General features: G+C 33.6%; 1 protein-coding gene across 1 annotated transcript in view; it reads left to right on the top strand.

Moving 5' to 3' along the window:
• Positions 1 to 21,387, top strand: part of LOC145672417 (uncharacterized) — a 572,617-nt gene that overhangs the window by 524,694 nt on the left and 26,536 nt on the right. The window contains exon 7 of the mRNA XM_081741570.1: positions 1,648 to 1,712. Within this exon, the coding sequence (XP_081597696.1) occupies positions 1,648 to 1,712 (65 nt within the window). The remainder of the gene's footprint in view (positions 1 to 1,647; positions 1,713 to 21,387) is intronic.

The raw sequence follows: 21,387 nt of genomic DNA, 5'->3' as shown, positions 1-21,387 counted from the left end.
TTTCTATCACACGTTTTGTTTCATCGCTTACAATTTATAAGTACTGACACGTGTGAGCATTTTATGTAAAATATCCAACAAGTGACTCCCTACATATATCGGTGCAAAACTTACACCTCCCCTTCTACAAGCAAAAATCTGAAATTACCCTCATTTGTATATCCGTGATCATGTATTTCAAGCAATTGAATTTGTGTGTGAAATGTTAATTTCATTGTTCAATTCGTTCAATGTTAGATATATTTCTTTTAAATATCAAAATTGGTAACAATAAGTTTTTTCTATGTGTTGCTTTGAGATAGGATTCTTTCCACAACTGTAATTTGCCCAACCTATACCTAGATATATATCAGGGTTTCTACTTATTTGTTGAGCACGAATTCCCTGACTTTTCAAGCCAACGATTTCTAAATTTCTAGGTCTATATATAATGTAAAACACAACTATATTTCTTCTCTCAAGAGATTCGTCATTCACTATGTCTGTACAGTCAACGACAAAAGTTATTTCCGCTTGGTAAAATTTATTTTGGGAATAACGGTGGTATGGCTGATATTTTGTGAATGACAGTAGTGGTAATGTACAGAAAATTACATTCTTTTTAATTTATTGAAAACTGTACACAAATTATACTTCCATTCACAAGTTATTTACGAAATTAATTTCATCAAACGGAAAGAACTTTTGTCTCTGACTGTACATTATATATATAGTGTGTGTGTGTAGGTAGGTAGGTAGGTAGAGAATTTTTAGAAAACAAACTACTCTATTTTATAAAATATCCCTTACCAAGTAGCCGGGTAAGACAAAAGAGAAGTCAGTTCTGAGAAGTAAAAATTCGTGCTTCAATTCCCTTATTCTTTCAGGTTTTTTCACCTTTTCGTGAAATTCTCTAAATTTACCAGGAGTTTTTACGAGTAAACTGAATTTCCTGACTTTACCAGGACTTTTTATAGGTAAACTGATTCTTTGACTCTTCCAGGACTCGTTACGAGTAAACTGAATTCCTTGACTTTTCCAGGACTTTTACGAGTAAACTGAATTTCCTGACTTTTCCAGGGCATTTTACGAGTAAACTGAATTTCCTGATTTTTCCAGGACTTTTTACGAGTAAAATAAATTTCCTGACTTTCCACGACTTTTTACGAGTAAAAGAAATTCCCTGACTTTTACAGGACTTTTTACGAGTAAACTGAATTTTCTGACTTTTCCAGGACTTCTTACGAGTAAACTGAATTTCCTGACTTTTCCAGGACTTTTTATAGGTACACTGAATTCTTTGACTCTTCCAGGACTTGTTACGAGTAAACTGAATTCCCTGACTTTTCCAGGACTTTTGCGAGTAAACTGAATTTCCTGACTTTTTCAGGACGTTTTACGAGTAAACTGAATTTCCTGACTTTTCCAGGTTTTTCAGGTCGGTAGCAAGACCACTATTGGAAGAGGCTGAGTGAAACAAACATTCTTAGGCAATGTTCTCTTCTATTATTATATAGTTTAATAAATAATTATAAAACATTGAAACTTTGAGGGACAATTATTGTCCCCTCGCCTGAACAGTAATATATTTTTTTCTTTTCTTTCATGAACTTGAAATTTCTAATGTAAGGAAGATATTTTCTGACATGGTTTTATTTTTCTTTTCAGTCAATCGGGCTATGTATGTATGATGTTCTACCGAAGGGATGGGCATGTAATTGAGATTCAGACTGGTAAGTAATTCATACATTCTTTGTTAAGTATTATTGTAGTTTTGGTTAGTAATTAACAAAAATCCTAATTTCCCAATAAACTAACTCTTAATTTAAGGAACTTAGGTTCATTGTCTTAGGAAAAAGTGCATCCTATTCCGTGTCAAACTAACTAGGTCTTTTTTTTTTTTTTTACATTTATCTACAGTTGAATAAACAAATATATTAATTATTCGAATAAACCAATAATTGTACGAACAAATATTTTTAATTAACTATAATTGTTTAATAACTAAACCAAATCAAAAAATCAAACCACTTGCGTAACGGCTCATCTGTGAGCCTTAAGACCACTCCAGCGCCATCTGCTATCGACCGCCTGAATTATATCTAGTCTAGCGGCGAGCCTAGTGTCAGTGCGCTACGACGCAATATCACTAACAGGCGCATCAGGAGCTTTCTAGACCAAGTGGCCGTCACGTCTTGTTTCCACGTGACTCCCCAGTTTGCCTCACGTCACTGGCACTGGCGGAAGCCAAAAATTGGGAAGCTTTGGCCGGGCCGGGAATCTTACCCAGGACCACGTGGACGTGAGTCCAATGCTCTAACCACTAAACTACTGTGTTCCTAATTGTCTAATTAACTATTTAAATAAATTAATAATTTTTTGAATAACTATTTGAACAAACCATAATTATACTAATTTCTATTTCAATAAATAAATAATTGACTAACCATTTGAATAAGCTAATAATTATTTGAATAAATGTTCGATTATTCGAATAACTATTTGAATAAACAAATAACTGTTGGAATAAATATATATGGTTTAAATATTCTTTGCCTACCAAGAAGTCTTACTCAATTATCTAACAACTTGTATAATATCTGGAGACATAGACATACATATACTTATAGTTAACCTCCATGTTTTGTATTTTACCCATTTACCCATTTGTTCGATTCACTAGACTCCAGTCTTTTTTTTAACGCTTTGTTTTGCTAAATTATTAGCTTACGTTCATTCCCTTGTGTTAATGACCAACTTTGGTATCCATATTGTGTACTACTACGGACAATACGTTTACAGATTTTTGAATTTTAGCTTCTTCGGTACTACTAGCGACAGTTTGAGTTTGATTTATTAATTTTTTTTTTATCGACTAATAACACGCATTTCAAGTCATCACTCTACTTTTAATTCTTTTGCTAAATTCATTCTTGCTGCCCTCATTTTCCTGTGTATCACTTAACCCTAAACAAGATACGTGGAACCTATAAAAGACTCCAGCAAAGATTTACACAGACAGCGCATGCCTTCCGTGGAGGTAAGACATTATGCACTCTTGACTTTTTCTTTCCATTTTGATTTATTGCGAGTGGCGGACGTGTTAATTTAAACCTCTGTTTAACCACAGGATAATATTTGGAGTCAAATAATCATATTTGTACAGACAATTATCAGAGAACAATGTGTGTTGCTTGATGTAAAAAAAAAAAAACGTTCAGTAATGTTAAAAATAAATGTTATAAATATAAAAAATGTGAAGAAAACGAAGTAATTTCAGTTCAGAACAACTGGAAAGCATTGCAATAAGTAAAAATCTCCCAGACCTGACGTATACTATGTTGTTTCTTTGGACCTTCGCATACTTTCTAGGGTTAACTTGTCAATGCGTAAGAAGGCAGAATATAAACTTTGTCAATACTGCGATATAACTGTGTTAATATTTGAATGAAACAATAATTGCTCGTCTAACTATTTGAGTAAAGAAATTATTGATTACTTATTTCAATAAACTAATTATTGTACGAATAAGAATTTGAATAAACAACAAATAATTGACAAATAAAACAATGTATGGTAATTATTTAATAACTATTTGAATTGGATAATAATTATTTGAATAAACGATACTTTTCTAATAATTATTTAAATAAATAAATAAAAATTAATTAACTGTTTAAATAAACTAATATTTTGTGAATAATTATTTGAATAGCAAATACTTCATTAACCACTTTAACTAATAATTATGGAATTAAATTGTAATGGGTCGAATAATTCTGTAAATAAACGATAACCGCTTCAGTAACTATTTGAACAAATTACTTAAAGTTTTAATAACTATTTGAATAAAAAATATTTTTAAATGACTATTTGAATAAACAAATATTTTTTTAACTATTTGAAGAAGCTTATAATTGTACGAATAAATACATGAATAAAAGATAATTGCTGTAATAACTGTTTTGAATAAATTGATAATTGTTCAAGTAAGTATTTGAATAAACTATTTGATTTTAGATAAATTTATCAGCTAATTGAATAAAGTGATAATCTTACAAATAAATATTTAAATAAACAAATGTTCTCCGAATAACTATTTGAATAACTAAAAGTTCACTGACTACTTTAATGAACTAATGAACTAATAGTTATTTGAATAGACAATTGTTTAATTAATTATTTGATTTAATTAGTAATTGTTTTAATAACAATTTGAATACACTAATAGTAGTTCGAATAAATATTTAAGTTTAAAAAATAATTTTACAATGACTATTTGAGTAAACAAATACTTGACTAACTAATTGAATGAAATAATAATGGTTTAAATAATAATTTCAAAACCATAATTGTCAAAATAATTACTTTTATGTACAGTAATTTTTGTGCAACTATTAAAATTAACTAATAATTGTTCTAACAACTATTTGAATAAACGAAGGTTGTTCGAAAAATTGTTTAAGTAAATGCATATATTTGTGAATGCCTATTTAATTAAATAAACAGATGTTTGAATAAGCTATAATTATTGTATACTTCAGGACACGGTTTAAGGATTAGTAAGATATTTGTCCAACAGAAAAAAGATATCCCTGTTCTACTGTTTTTATGGTTTTCCTTACGGCTTCGTGTATAGATAGGGCAATAGAACATATTGGAAATTATTGTAAAAAAACAAAAAAGTCGCCTCTTTCTTTAATTAGTGTAGCCAGTGGCGTATTTACGATTTTGTTTCAGGGGGCTTTGACTGAAAATGTGAAAATTCAGCAAGGTATTTTATATACTTTACTATAGTAAGTAAGATTTCGGGAGGGGGGCTTAAGCCCGAAAGCCCCTCCCCCCTAAATACGCCACTGAGTGTAGCCTATAAGACTTCGAAGTACGCTTTTAAATTTGAGACGAAGAGATAATTCTCGTCTCTTTTTCGAAACAATACGATAAATTAGACGAGTCTAGTAGGCAACACTAGTTCAGCCAAATCTTAGATCCCAGGTATTGTTCCAGTTTACATGTTTCATAGTATAAAACCTATGAATTTATAAAGTGATTATTATGAAGAACATTTAAACATATGTAAGTTATTACACAAAATATGATTCAAACATTGTTATATGTATCATATCCTTCGTAAACTTCTCGAAACGCGAAAGGATTTTGATAACTTCTAGATGTAATTAAGAAAGAAATCAGAGCACAAATTTCGTACATACATTTTCAAAACTTAGACGTGAAAAATTTCAAGATCAGATGAGAAAATATTTTTCGAGACGAGACTTCGAAAATTGAGATGAAACAAGAACCTAATTTCTCGTAATCATGTGATATCTTCAAATAGATACACAGATAATCGAAATGTGGAACAATAGCGCGCTAGGCAATATTATTTTGCATGAGGTACCGTTATCACGAGTCACGTAGTAGCTTTCGGTTTGTAGCCATTTTAAAAACGCGAAAATAAATGCCGATTTTCTAAATTGGCTTGAAATTGAAAGCAGATAAGTGAATCGTGATAACGGTATCTCATGTAAAATAATATTGTCTCTAGCGAGCTCTTGTTCCACTTTTCGATTATATTTTATCTATTTGAAGATATCACATAATAACTGTAAAATTAGCGGTATTTTAATTTCGTGGTGATGGGCAGAGTAAAAAAGGGACAAACAAAGCAGGACTGAAACCCATACTCTTTGTCAACTTGTTAATATTATTTCGCGTGCTTTTTTTTTTTTTTTTTTCAATATTGTATTTCTCAAGATGTTAGTGTGTATAACACGCAGATCGAGAGAAGTTAAGAGATTCCGGACAGTAGAAAGTATAAGAGCATACACTTAATGTGCTCGTTATTCATTTGGGTCTGCCTCGGGAGGGTTGTCTTGGAGTGGATGCGGGCTCCTATGAATTGGTCTCCGGAGAACCATGAATACGTCCGCTGCACCGCGTACAACTTCTAGTCGTTGCACCTCCTTTCTTAGAGATGTTCTTAACAGCCAGAATTTTCTCCCAGCGCCAACATACTGAACACACAAAACTTCAAAGAAAATGTCTTTCTTAGAAAGAGAAAAGAAAGAAAGAAAGAAAAGAGAGAGAAACATGAACTTTAGAATTTTAACTCTTTTTTTTATTTTTATAATTCGTGTAAAAGCTTTGAGGAAAAGAGAGAAAAAAACTTTGTATTCTTACATGATCGTGAGTCTGCTTCCCTATAGAGTTTACATTTTACCCACAAACTGTTGTTGCTAGTGTGTTATTTGTCATTGGAGCAGATAAAGAGACTCTTTGATTTAATTCGTATGCGCCTGTCAAGGAGGTAGGAGATTGCGAAAACTTAAACAAAGATTTAAAAAAAACCAACTAGCTAAACTTGCGCTCTCTACACAGCGCATCATTCACATATGAGCATGAATCTCTTTGTCATTTCTCACAACATTTGTACATGTCCCTTTACAGACACAAGTGAAAGACGTCTTGATAAAAATCCACAAGGGGTATCATAAAGAGGAGATTTTTCGTTTTTTTTTTTCAATATCTCGCACCGTTTGCATGATTTTGAGCCTACTTCCGGTTGGAGTTTCTAATTCATGTATGATCATTGTTTTCTTTGTTTTTGTATGCTGTATGTAATAAACAAATACATTACATACACAATTAATTATAATGTCAGTGATACATGGTCTTCATTGAGCAAAACACCCCAAACAATAAAGATTCGTCTTAGACTAGAGAAATGGTAATCCTTGGTTTTTCATTATCATTTGGCCGTGAAACAAACGCCTGACAGGTACACAACTCATGTATACAACAGTGTTGTGTTGGAATGTATAACTCATAGGATATGATGCTTTACTTTTTAAAATTTCAACACTTCCAGTGTACCCCTAAAAATGTAATAAAAACTAACGGTGACTTTTTTTTCAAATATTCAATTAGAACTGGACAATCTACACAAAATTTGGAATCGACTAACGAAAACGGCACGTTTCTAGCACTTGTGGGTTTTCAAGATCTCATTGTCAAAAACATTGGAGACAAACATATAAACTTAGCATTTTAATATATAGATCATTAATCATATAAAATTGACAGAAAATTCATTTTGCAGGTGAAGTAATCAAAATTTAAAGAAACCTCAACATTTTATTTCTAACTGATTCAACAAAAAAGATCACTCTTCACTAGCAGGCTCAATATTGGACTTAAGAAGAAATTGATCAAGTGCTATATATGGAGAATCGGACTGTATAGTTCAGAGACTTGGACATTACGGAAGTTAGAGAAGAAATATTTAAAGAGCTTCGAAATGTGGTGGTGGAGGAAGATGGAGAAAATAAAATGGGTGGAGAGTCTAACAAGCGAAAATGTTTTAAAACGGATAGGAGAGAAGAGGACACTTCTAGCCACCATCCTTCATAGGAAGGCCAATTGGATTAGACACATCTTGCAAAGAAATTGTCTTTTTCATACCGCCATAGAAGGAAAGATGGAAGGGAAGTGATAAATAGAAAGAAGAACAGAACAGATCGATGATTTGAATAATAGAAGAATATTGGGAGTTAAAAGAGGAAGCTGAAGATGGAAAAACTTGAAAGAAACAGTTCCAGGCCTAAATGTAAAGTTGAAAAAAAACTCATTATTACCAGGACCTGCCGAAATCAGAACACTTTAATAATAATAATAATAATAATAATAATAATAATAATAATAATAATAATAATAATAATAATAATAATAATAATAATAATAATAATAATAATAATAAGTTAATGGAAAGAAACTGATTTCAGGAACCACGTTTCTCTGTCAGTAGGACACTAAAGTGAACAATGAGCGACGAAAATAACAGAAAAATTCACTAGGAAGGGAGTCGTCTGCAGCATATCGACTTTTTTACCCTACCATCCTCAAACAAATATCTGTACAAGGGTAATGAAGTGAAGAGATTTCAAAGCAAAATTCGTCAGACTTCTAACTTTAATATCCGATTACTGTTCCATATCCTGGTTATCCATCTTTATTGTGTTGCATATACAATTCATACAGCTGTTAAACGTATGAAATTGTGTATCTTTTGTTGTTTAATTTCTTGTAACAGTAACACACGCACACACTAATTGTAATTAACCAAAATAAAGTGCTACGAAAATATATTTGACCTCCTTCACTTCGGAACATATGAATTTCGATTCTTCCAAGTATGTGTAATTTGCTTTCTTTATAACGAACTAGCAGAATACCTGTTCTTCTCATGGGGAGAATACGTTTCATTATGGACATAAAGGGTTTGTAATGTACCATTACAGTTGAAAGTAATGGCAATTTTTTTTTACGCACCCTGTACCTAGTAATTTTTTTTTTATTCAATTTCGGTTTAGCTACACAATTTATTTACTCCCTTTACTTCGAATTAAATACAATGAATCGAAAGGTTTCATTAATAACCATATTCCCACTGTATAATATATTTATTTACATTTTGATTAAGTGTAAATCCCATTTTCTGATATATAAGTTGAAAAGTTTCAAGGTTTACCATTCTGACGTCATACCGAAACATAGTTTTGTCATTGGATATAAATTTTCTTAATTTCAGACCAATGTAGAATTTAGTCAGGTACCTAACCTTTTCCCTCACCCCCTCTCAGTAGTCCATAGTCACTTTCAGATCCGGTTATATCTGGATTTACCAAATTTCCATTCGCTTTGTAATTTCCGCGGCTAAAGTTTTCGTTCTGATTGGAGGAATTCTCCTACCTCTGGCTTTTTCGGCGCAATGTTATGAGAATAATCAAGAACGACTCTACGAGCACAGCCGTGGAAATCAACTACGCGATACTGGCTGGTAAAGACGTGGATTTCGAGTGTAAAACAGGTAAAATTTAGACTAAATGTCATCGTAAACGTCGTGTGATTAATCGGGAGCCAGGAAACCCATATTTTTGTTGAAAGAACTGCAAAACCAGGGGAAAATATCTGATTCAGGATTTCGGTTTGCAGGAAGCCATGTTTGCTGCCCAGCTATAACAGCAAAAGTGAAAGAGTGACTTTACTTTTTTTTCTTGTTATTCCAAATTCAATTAGGGATTAGGGAAATTACGACCTGATTAGTGCATGTTGGTCGTGTATTAAGTAAATGTGATTTATTATTATTTATTTCGTAATTGCATGTATGTAGTAGGTTTGATAGTACTGTAAATAATCATAATGGCAGCTTAAGTTAGCTCAAAAGGGCTCCTATCCCCTTTTCTAAATTGAACCGGTTCTAGCGGGGGAATGGGTTAGTTATTGTTCGTTTTAGGGCCTTTTCCCCTTTTAGGGGAAGGGACCCTCCATAAACTTCGTTAAGGTGCCCCCCGGGCATCAACTTTTGGTAGTCATTATGTAAACAATTGGTCAGGTCAATTGGACCTAGTGTTTACCTTTCTCATTTTGCCCCCTCTAAATTAAATAGAGCCGACGGTATATATCAGAAGGGAGTATTTATTTTGTCAACATGCATGTAACTAAATGGTGCATGTTTGGTTTAGTTAGTTGTTTTATGTATAGTATTAGCAGTGGTGTATGTAGTTAGTAGTTTTGTGTGAGTGTGTGAATTTTCGATTTGGACAGTGTATAAATATGTGTTAATTTAGTACCATTTTCCTAACAGAAATAAACCAGAGTAAATATTAAATTTCTGATTAATGAGTACAAGTATAGATTTCAGTACACGGTAAATTATGCCTCCACTACAGCGCCACAGCGTCCGGTTTCGGTACTCAATTGTTTGTTGACAATACGACATCGCATAACTTAGTGATCTAGGTTGTTGGATTTTAGTCATTTATTCAAAAATTACTTTCATTGGACATGGTTTTCGGTTCAGATGAGTATACCTTCGTATAAAATAGCATGAGATCTTACTGTACTGAAAATTTCAGCTTGCTAGGTCCAGTAGTTAATGAATAATCCGCTGAAATAAAGAACACCTATTTTCTTAATAGAAGTAAAGCCCATATGCTGTTACTGTTTGTTTAAAAATGTAGTATTAAATTCTTTTTTCCCGTGGCTGTCGAAAATTCCATTGTTGCTTCAGTTTTATCAACAAATCAGAAATAGATTAATCATTGACAATTTAACTTTCCGTAAATACATGTATGATTTTTTTTTTTTTTAAACCTGCAAGGTAAATACAATTTGGGTGCTTCGAAATAAAGAGTACGTGGTTCGATGAATGTGATCGTGTGGTGGTTTGAGCGTGATAGATTGTGATAGTTATATATATATATATATATTTATTACTGCGTAATGTAGATATGTGTATGGCCTGCGTGTAAAATGTACGAAATAGGGTGTTTATAAAATATTACTTCGTGCGAAAATTAGTAGATAATGAATGAACGTAATGATATGTTAATAATATGATATATAATATGAACGAGATGACGACCCCTATATTTAAATGGATAGGCCTAGTGTATGTTTTATAGTGAAAATATGAATATGTTTACGAAAAAAAAAAAAATCTCTCGCGTTTTGACTTCCACACCAGTGCATTCATCCAACCGAGTTTGCTACTTGAATGTAAATTATAGTTGGGAATTGTGTGTTACTTTGCATTTATGTACCTCATAATAACAGCCCCAGATCTTAAGCCTTTCAATAGATAGAGTAGTATCATGTGGGAATTACTTCTAAAGGATGACAGAAATGATAATTAAGAAAACCAACTGCTATATTCTGTGATCATCGAAAAGTACAGGTTTCGGTCATTTATACCTTTAACATTCATTGCCTCTCAGAGATTTTTTTTGTTTTTGTTGCTTACCTTATTTATTTATTGTGCAGTGTTCATATAACTCAGTTCGGACTATCCGATTAAATTAACTGCTACTAAATGTAGCGTACCCGGACGTCGACCCCTAGTCCCCTTGAGTATTTTTCATGTCTTTTCTTAGTTTAATTAGATGAGGGAAATTAACGACGTCCCAGACGGTGGCATGTCTGCGCTGGGTAGCCATCGGTGATGTTTCGGTAATTGAAATCACCGATCCAAAATTCAGTTTATTTATTTAATTTTTTTTTTAATTTTGGCGAATTACTAATTAGGGATACCTTAGCTATTACTCTAATTTCATCCCTATTCTGGAATCTTCTAGTTTCCAAGAGGTCGGATGATTTTTTTTTTCTTGAAATTCTAAATTAGCGCCTTCTCTAACCTTCCGGACGATTTCCGGGAACCTGCTGGTTTGGGCCGGATACGGGGATCGGATTTCAATCTTACAACCGAATTCTTGTGGGATTGGGATCTGATGGACACAGAACTTGCATCCTTGGCAGCAGGGCGTTCCTTGAGTCTACGTATTTGAGTAGACCACCCTTTTGGCATGTTAAGAATATTTTGGCTATGGATTTGTTGAGATAGAAATTCGACTTTCGTCTTTGTAGCGTTAGTTACTTCTCACTTAAGTCTTTGGCGCCACTATTCTTCGTCTTCCTTCTTCTCTATCTCTCTCTGTCTTCATTACTTCGAGATTTTTTTTTTTTACTTTTTCAACCTTCCCCCCCCCCCTGATTTCTGAAACTCATGAAAATGTACAATATTCCATATCACTTATTTCGATCGTATGTACTAACTGAGACATCGAGGGATGCAATTCGTGGAGGTATTGCAGCACATCTCGGGACCATTTTCGCGATATTCAATCCACCACTGGAGAAATTGATGGGAAGGTACACTATGCTTTCGGATTCCTAGAAACCTTCGTTATTCATTGATCATACAACTTATATCAATTGATTACTGATTTCTGGTTTTTATTTCTATTGATTGGTCATATAGTGTGTATGTATTAGTAGTCTGGGCCCACTAGTTTCCAATAACATTGATTTTTTTTTTATATACATCTATATATGTGCTTACATAGTTTTAAAAGTTACGTGCCTGCTCAATTTGTTACATTTCCACCTCTTATGTCACTAAATAACACCAACTATTTTTTATATATATATATGCGGATCTTTAGTAAATTGAAAATGATTATTGATTATCGGGTTTATACATAGAAAGTACAATGTTGCAACCTTATGAGAGAAAAAAGTGAATTTTGATAGTCAGGGTTTTTGTTTTGTCTTTGAGCCAATAAAATATAAATATTTATAAAATATGAATACTTGTCGAATATGAACGGTTATGTAAAATTTAAACGTCGACAAAATACTACGATGGATATTAAAGTAAAATTTATTGTATTGAGTAATATGAATATATATATATACGAGTATGTATGTAATGGGCTCGGTATTTACCCTGGTTTTATTTAGGTTGCCAAAGGTTTTTGACACCCGACCTTTACCAACTATTTGTGACATATAGTGTTACCGCGTATATTGTAATAAATTACATTTTGTTGAGTGGTTACTGATGTCTGTAACTATTAAAGTTGAATATAATGTTAAATACCGCATGTAAGTAAAACGAGTAGCAGGTCGTAAGATAAGTAAAATAACCCTAATCCTCATCCAAATTTATTTGCAAGATCAAAGTGAAATTAATAACCTACGAAACAGTGTGCCCCACCAACGAATCTTCTATCAGTAAACTCTGAAACAAATCCTTCCCCTACGATCGGAAATTTAACTATTCAGTGACTAGAATCTTCTGACTACAAGATCTATACTATAAAGAAAATTACTGGTCTTAAATTTAATGAAGAGAAATTTAGTTGATAACTTAATGTGAATACCGGAATATGGAAATATGTTCTCAATATCTGTGACTGGATTCAAAATTTTTTTTAACCTTGATAAACTTTGAAATTTTATATTGAGTGCGTCGAGTGACGAAATGAGAAATATAAATATATATGTGATATGAAGCGACTATTTGTCTATAGCTAAAACAAAAACAATTAAACACTCTCATGGACACAAACCACAGCCACAGTGCGAAAAGAGAGTTGGAAAAAGGAGCTATTATCGATGTGAGAACAAAGACTCATAAAATCGTCGAAATGTCTCCTCTTGGGACAGAGACCTAATAAAATGTTACTAAAGTGTTTTTTTTTTTTAAGGATGATTAACCAATTATATTTTTTTTTCTTTCTTTTCCGCAACGATATATATATAGATTCATTACACTGAATCCTAAATGTATTGATCTTTGAATTTTTTTTTATTTTTTGTCTTTCATTTTTTTCCTTTTCCTTTGTCAAATTCTCTTTTATGTAATGCAACTTTTAATATATATATAGGAAGATAAATGTGTTATTTGGTCTTGATAAAATTAGCGAATTTCTATGCATGTTAATGAAACATTCTTTCCATGTATTAAATTTTTTCCCTGTTATGTCCAACTAATTTTTCTTTTATTGAAATGTAATAAATGTATATAGTAATGTAGTTAGGTTAGTTTAATTTAACTAAATACAACCCGAAGTATACATTGTCCTGTATGAATGTGTGTGTGAGTGAAATGTAGGTTCATTATTAAGTGCATCCATTATTTTGACATATATGTGTGACTTATTATAATTAATGGTAGTTATCAATTAAACTCATTGAATGTTAATACTAACTTAAGTTGGCTCTATGAAGGAAGTAAAAAGGACTGAAGTAGCCTGAACGAATGATCAGCATGGGAGAACTGTGAGAGTCAAAATTTTCTACGAATATGTAATACTCTGATTTTTTTTTTTTTCCTTTGTGGTCGATTCTAACATGCCATCAACTTCGTCTTTTATTTTTCAAATATTGGATATTAGTCTAGAACTTCTGGAAATATTGAATAAACTGTAAACTTAAACTTTCTCGTCTATCTCAGATCTAGATTGGGATAATTCGGTAGTTGGGGTTAAATGGATCTAGATCGGGGATGTATGGGTTAACATGTGTCTACCCTTGATCACCTTAATACCAAATATTAACCCAATAGCTATTGGAATTCGATAATTATTCACTTTCTTTACCATATTTTTTCAAAATATTCAGTAACAGTTTCCTCTTTATTACCTTCTTACTTTACCTCTTTCCTCTTCTATTTTCCTTTTCCTTTCTTCATCTTCTTCTTCTATTTTTTAATAAAACTGAAAAGGGGGTCGTGACTGGGAATCCTAGATGTAATAAACACGGTCATGTATTTAGTTATTTTATTTCATTCTCTTTAGAAGTCCGATAAAAAGTTTTGTCGTTTCAATCGAATCTAGTATGTTCAAAATTAAGAAACGGTGGTTTCTATGGCAACGACGACTTTCCCTTTTACAGGTTGAATTTGGATTTAAACAGCATCGTAAGTGTCTGTTCATCTGAACGACCCCGAAACTATGGATTCGACACTAATGTCGGTCATTTTTGATTATTTTTAAATATCCCCCTCCAAGTTGAACCGTCAAACTGAAATGATAAAAATCATCCCAGGCCTGAACCTCATCTATGTTGAAAATTTAATCGAAATCGGTCGGGTGGTTCGAGAGTTATCAAGTCAAAAATGTAGTCGCTTTCATTTTTATTTATTTTTATATATCTCCCCCTCTCTTAAATTTCACTGTCAAAGTGAAATGATAAAAACCACCCCAGGCCCGAACTCATCTATGGGACAAATTTGATGGAGATCGGTCGGGTGGTTCAAGAGTTATTAAGTCGCAAACGTAGTCAGTTTCATTTTTATGTATACTCATGTCCAAAATTATTGTCGCATGTGTATAAATATGTTGTTGTAGGAATATAATTTGATAACAAATTTGCCCGGTATTTCTTATAATGTTAGTAAGTGTATCATCGGCAAAGACATGTATGTGGCAAATTTCATGTCAAAAGAGCAGTAAATAAGAACAATAAAATGAAAATAAAACTTTCTTGTCCATTTAGCAACATTTTATTTTACTCATTATAATTTTTGTACTTATAATTCTTTTCCTATGAAATTTACCACAAATATACATTTCCCGATTATACACATAGTATCAGTATTAAAAGTACTCTGCAAAATCGTTATCAAATTATATTCTTACAAGAAAACAGTTATAGATACGCGACAATAATTTTGGACATGAGTGTGCATAGATAAACTATGTAGTTATTTGTTTTTTTTTTTTTAATAAATTCCACAATTCGAATCAATTTTAATTTTCTCTTCATTAACTTAATTTTTAAAATTATTTTCCGTCTGTCTTTATTTCCCTTTCACTATTTTTTAAAAATATTTATAGTTTCTTTTTCTTATCGTTGGAGGGTGTAATAACTTATATGCAAATGTTAATGTCTTAGTTTTTTTCTTCTTTCTTCTCATAGTTTCTTTCCCACTACTTCTCATCGCTGGCTCGCCGATCTGTCGTTTTTTTCCTTGTGTCTGCTGAACGCTTGACTATTACTCCTAGACAGTCCGCGTCCCATTTAGTATGAAGCTTAACGACCAATTCCATTAAGTTTCATTTTCTAAGCTTGGCTGAAGGGACCAGTGCGGTAATTAACAACAGAACTGTACAGGGGAGGGAAAAGATCAGAAAAACTGGAAAAAGAATATTTATGGAACTACTACCACTACAGTCACAAAATACTTTTAAAAAATGTTGTTTCAGAAATTTAGTTGTATATTTTCCGGGTTTTCTTTCTGTTTTATAGCAAATTATGAACAAAGGTAGAGAAATACTTTATTTTGGTTATTCATCACGTACAGTACATACATAAAATAACGAGAGAAGGCTTCATAAATGAATAAAACAGCTATTTATTACGTCACATGGGTGTAGCTTGATGTCGTAAGCGATTAAGTCAGATGTTTACTACTCAAATGAATATAATTTGACGTCATAAATAAAGAAAACAGCTGCTCACGACTCCAACAGATGTAATTTAATTTCGTACGTACAGACAAGAGCTGTTTACTATCAAACAGGTGTAACTTGAAGAAAGCATCTGTGTATTATGTCATACTGTATTTTTATAATGTAACTGAAAGAAACAGTTCTCCGTTACGTCAAACAGTTGTAACTTGTTGTAAGTAAAGAAAACAGCTGTTTATTACGTTAAACCGTTGTAACTTGACATCACAAGTAAAGAGAACAGCTGTTTGCTACGTCAAACGGGTATAACTTGAATGTTTCAAGTAAAGAGAACGGTTGATTATTGTCAAACGGATGTAACTTGATGTCGTAAGTAAAGAGATCAGCTGTTTATTGTGAAACGGGTGTTACTTGAAGAAAGCATCTCTATATTACGTCAAACTGTAGCTTTATATCGTAACTGAAAGAAGCAACTTTCACTTATGTCAAACAGATGTAAGTTGACGTCATAAGTAAAGAAAATAACTATTTACCGTCAATTGGGTACATCGTCATGCAAGTAAGAATAAAAGTAGCTCTTACTGTTTAAATAGATATGACTTGACGTCATAAGTAAAGAAAACAGCTATTTGCTACGTGAAGCAGGTATAACTTGATGACGGAAATAAAGCAGCTGTTTACTGCGTCAAAGAGTGAAAGTTAACGTTAGTAAAGAACGCAGTTGTTTGATAACGTTATACGAGAGTATAAGTTGATGTCATAAGTAAAAGAAGTAACTGTTTACTGCATTAAACGGTTATAAGTCCACGTCACGTCGTAAGTAAATAAAGCAGTAGCTCGTAACAGAATTGGCGTGGGTCAATGAAAACTTGACCCACGACCCACTGACCCACCACCCACCATGAACCACTGTCATCCACTGAGACCTACTCTGACTCACCAAAATCCATCGTCATCAACTCTGAACACGATCCACGGCCTTTTCTTTACTGACTAAAGAGTTTACAATTGTAATAAAACAAGACTGTGAAATTGTCACTAATTGGAGTTTGAATTTCTAGTCAATCGCTCAAGCACCACTCTGTTACAATAACGGTGAATCTGACCTTTACGATATAAAATGATAAAGTGTTTGTTAGTGAGGAAATTGAAATAGTTCGAGGTGGGGGGAAATTAGTGTGTGCCTAAAATATACTTGTACTAAGAGAGTATTCTTGCAAGTGTTAATTTCTGAACGCATTCCAAAAGAAACTTCTATTTGCAGGAAAATATCCCTGTACAATATGGAAAAAGTTATGGTTTCTCAGTTCACAGTATTTTTCTCCAAAAGACTTGAAAAATAAGTTTTTCATAGTATATAAAGGTACTCGGGTACCCTTTGTGAAAGCATTTCCATAAATTATGCTCATAATTGTAATTTGTGTAATCACTAAAAACACCCAGTTAAATTTAAGTTACAAATATGCATAATTGCAATTATTATGAATATTTATTCAAAGTAGTTTACCTAAAACAAAGAAGAGACTTACTAAAAATTAGGTACGAATTTGAATAGCGCAAATAAGCAATTATTAATACAAGTATACATTTTCCATAACTCGTAATTTTCCACCTTAAAACAAAGCTGAAATCGGGTTTATTTCCTGTTGGCCTCCAGAACTTTTTCGTGGTAAATCATCCGCAGCGGAATGATGTCCATCCTTCAGCCAAGAAATAACTAGCTCGTCTACTTTGAGCTTGTCTAGCGGTGGGCCATTAACATTGATGAACAACAAGTTAGACAATGTTCGAGCACTTAGTCTATTTCTAATATCAGTCATCTGTAAATTCATAAGGGGAAATCCCCGGTCGCACTCTGTCGTGGAAATTTATAATACTTCTATCCGATTTCTGCAACTCCTCATCGACAATCTGCTTGTTAGACTTAAGTCTGATAACGATTTTTCTTGGTCAGTTTTGAAATACTTAGCAAGAAGTATCATCTCTCTATCACCATACAATATCTTTTCCATATCGACCATGTCAGTTAACAATGTCGATTCATGGAGAACAGAAACTTCATCTACTACGCCTTCGATAGGGAATCTCGTGAATAAATTATCAATTAAAGCCTGATAAACTGATGATTTCTTATTTGTTTATAAATTTAATCTGTGTAATTTCACATGAAGGTTTGGTGCCATTACCAAGTTCCCTCCCCCGTCTAGAAAACGAAAGGGAACGAGGTTCCTGGAAAGTGTTCAGAGGGGAATGGGAATTTCCCTCCTTCTTCCCCTTCAATTAAAACACTGATGTTTGCCATGTCCCAAATTACGATGAATTTCAATTAAATTATCATAGCATAATTACTTCCTTGTTGAATTAGCGATACTTTTCAGTGGAAAAAAGGATGAAATTTGAAAGTTCCAAATAAAGGTAAGTAGACCAACATAAAGGGGAAAAGGTGTAACATTTTCCATATAATTATGCGTACAATCCAAACTTAAAATTTCCGTGTAATTAAGCTTACAGTACAAATTTTATGCCTATTTTTCTCACAACTTTATGGGTTGATTGCCCTGTGCTGTAAGCGCTCCATAGAATTTTTTTCGAAATAACATCGATCGTTTTCGATCATTTTTACAAACCAATTCACTAAAAATTTTCCATATATAGAAAGTGCACCCCCCCCCCCCCATAAAAGAAAATTTTTTAAAATGCTAGGACACATTCTGTTTATTTTCAATAAAGAGTTAATACACTGAATTTCAGCTCCGTATGTTTAGCGGTGTGCGAGATACTATTTTTTTTCGCAAAAATTCGGATCCTCACTACCTCCTTAGGATATTATGCATTATAATGAAAGCAATATAACATCCCAATTTGGATTGATGCCTAACTATATACCAAAAGTAATTTCATTTGACTTTGCAATTTGACTGTGATGATCAGGTACACATAGTTATCTACATTCAATTTTTTATATAATAATTTATATATTACAGTGATTCAAAAATGTATTTTTTTCAGTAGTTAGCTCCTCTAAAAACTCACAGGTCTCGAAAGCCAAGTAGTAATATAAGTCCTATTGCTATTATTACAATTAAAAATATCAATATCCAAAAGTGCCTGAATTTTTTTTTTCACTTGGTTAGTTACTTACTCACCTCAGGTAAGCAGACAGAAACAAATGGAAAAGGAAGGGAAATGAAGGTCTTGAAAGTAAAACGAAGACAAATTTACCAGTCCTCAGAAGATACTGTCTACAATGCAGTGAGCAGAGTGGGTCGATAGATCATACAGAGTCGGTGGGTCGCAGTGGGTCATGGTGGGTGGTGGGTTGCAGTGGGTCACGGTGGGTCACATGTTGTTGACCCACGACCCACTGACCCACTCAGAAACTTGACCCACTGACCCACTCCATCTCTGGTTCGTAACAGTGTTTTGAGAAACACCGTATTTCACAGGTAAAAGTGCGGGGGACGCCGTCCTCCCATTTCCAGAAAATATATTTAGCGTCCCCCCACGTTCTGATAAAATCACAATGGGCAAAGGTATGCAAGGGGATGGCGTGACGTCATGCATCCCTCTACCTTTCAAGATCCACTTTAACCCCTGCTGTACTTGAGTTTTGCAATCAAAGACTGAATGAAGGACGAAGGATGTATTTATTTTCCTATTGCTCTGCAGCTGTTTAGTAAGAAGTCTACACTTTCCTGTGAACAATATACGAAAACTTGGCAAGGCATGTGCCGCCAGGCATATAACCGAAATAGCATGTGCTGACCATAACTGGATCTGAGGGACTGTTCTATTTAATGTTCAAAACGATCCAAGATGGAATCGAAGCGAAGACCTTCAGAAATAGGTTGATATAGAATAGTTTACTTTGTCAAACGTTAACTTGCCATCATAATTGAATGCAACAGATGTTTGCTTTATTACTACAGCAGCCTTAGTTTGGAAAGTATCGTACTTACAAAGTAAAATAAAACCAAAATGAAATCCATGGTATTTTGAAGTTTATCGACTTCAAATAGCGCCCGCTCCTCCATCTTCGGTGCTCTAACCATCTATTGTGCTTGTCTGCCTTCTCCTTCTCAGGCCCCTGCACTCCCTGGTAGATTGAGAGGTGAATCTCTTACAAGTATACCTAGTAAAATGGTAATCCGCTTTAGTCTATTTAAGTTATTAAGAGAATTATTTTGTCAATAAAACAACATTTTGTAGTCGTAATATGTATACTGGGCTATTCAGTACTTGCAGAAAATTAAAAGTAATATGTTATTACTTAAATTCTTTTGAATTTGTTTCGTAACAATTTATATGCGGTTACGTAAGGTCTAAAAATACAAGACGTTATAAACTTTCATTGCTATCTCGCTAGAGCAGAAGATATGAGACTTTCAGGTATTTGACCACAAGTCTCTTACTTAGAAATGATCAGTGGCGTATTTAGGGGGCTTCCGGGCTTAAGCCCCCCCGAAATCTTACTTACTATAATAAAATATATGAAATATCTTGCAGAATTTTCACATTTTCAGGAAAATCCCCCCCGAAAATTAGCAAAGCCCCCCCCCCCCGAAACAAAATCGTAAATACGCCACTGGAAATGATGAATCATTACTCTTCCAGTTTTAGCATCTAATCTCTGCCACTGATCGTAATACTTTCATTGCAGGTACACCCATGTAAGAAGGTGTAAAGTGTCAAAAGGATGTATTCATTACCTTTCCAATAAGAGAAGTTTCAGCGAAACCTGCGTTCGGTACATACTGTATTTTGCACTGAAACGAATATCTTGTACCATTTCTTAGCATCTGTTTCCTTCCATTTCATCATATTTTTCATTTTCCTCGGCAAAACCTTGTCTTCTTTTCTTTCTATGCCGCCTTCAGCGCAGTGCATGGAGGGAACTTTCCGCGGCCCATGTCAAGTCATGTTCTCCGCCACTACCATTTCGCTGTCAGTTCGCGGTTGCTCGTCGGCTTCAAACCGCATCATAAATATTCATAAAAGCCAAGTGAAGTGAGGCTTCCTTCCCGCTCTTACAAGATGGCGTCCTTTTTCTCCTTCTCTACCCCCACTCGCCTCGCTTGCTTTCTGTGTAGCTTCGTTGTATCTCCTACCTCGTAAAGTGGTACGCAGTGTTCTCAACCGCTTGTTCGCAGGCCACAACTACCTCTACCTTCTCTTCTTATGTTGTAGCTACTGCAGAATTAAAGTTTTGTTCTTCCTTACCTTTGTAAGATGTTACCGGTATATGTATGTTACACATACAGCGCCGTAACTTATTTTTTTTCTGGGGGAGGAAGCATTAATATTTTGGCCCTCTGGAAAAAGTTGTTTTGGGTCCTCCCGCAAAATTCGAAAATATGCCCCTTCTTTCCATCTTTCTCTTATTCTTTGTGGGCCTCCCGGAGCCTGTGAGCTTTCCCATGCGCCCCTGAGCCCGTTAGCTCCTGAGCCCTGCATGAAAAATTAATTAAGGGAACAATATTGACAAATCACAAATCTATACGAATAAATATTATTTCTAGGGCCCCTAATAGTAGACATTTTTTTTTACTGAAATGGGCCCACGACTAATTTTTGTTTTATTTGCCTCTTGTGTGCTGGTTGTTCATGTATTGTAGTGAACCTGTTTGATACTTCATTTATAATTTCATGTTCG

This window comes from Thermobia domestica, chromosome 16 (assembly GCF_964235325.1).
Source record: "Thermobia domestica chromosome 16, izTheDome1.hap1.1, whole genome shotgun sequence".
Classification (NCBI taxonomy): Eukaryota; Metazoa; Arthropoda; class Insecta; order Zygentoma; family Lepismatidae; genus Thermobia; species Thermobia domestica.
This window is presented reverse-complemented; position numbering and strand designations above follow the sequence as displayed.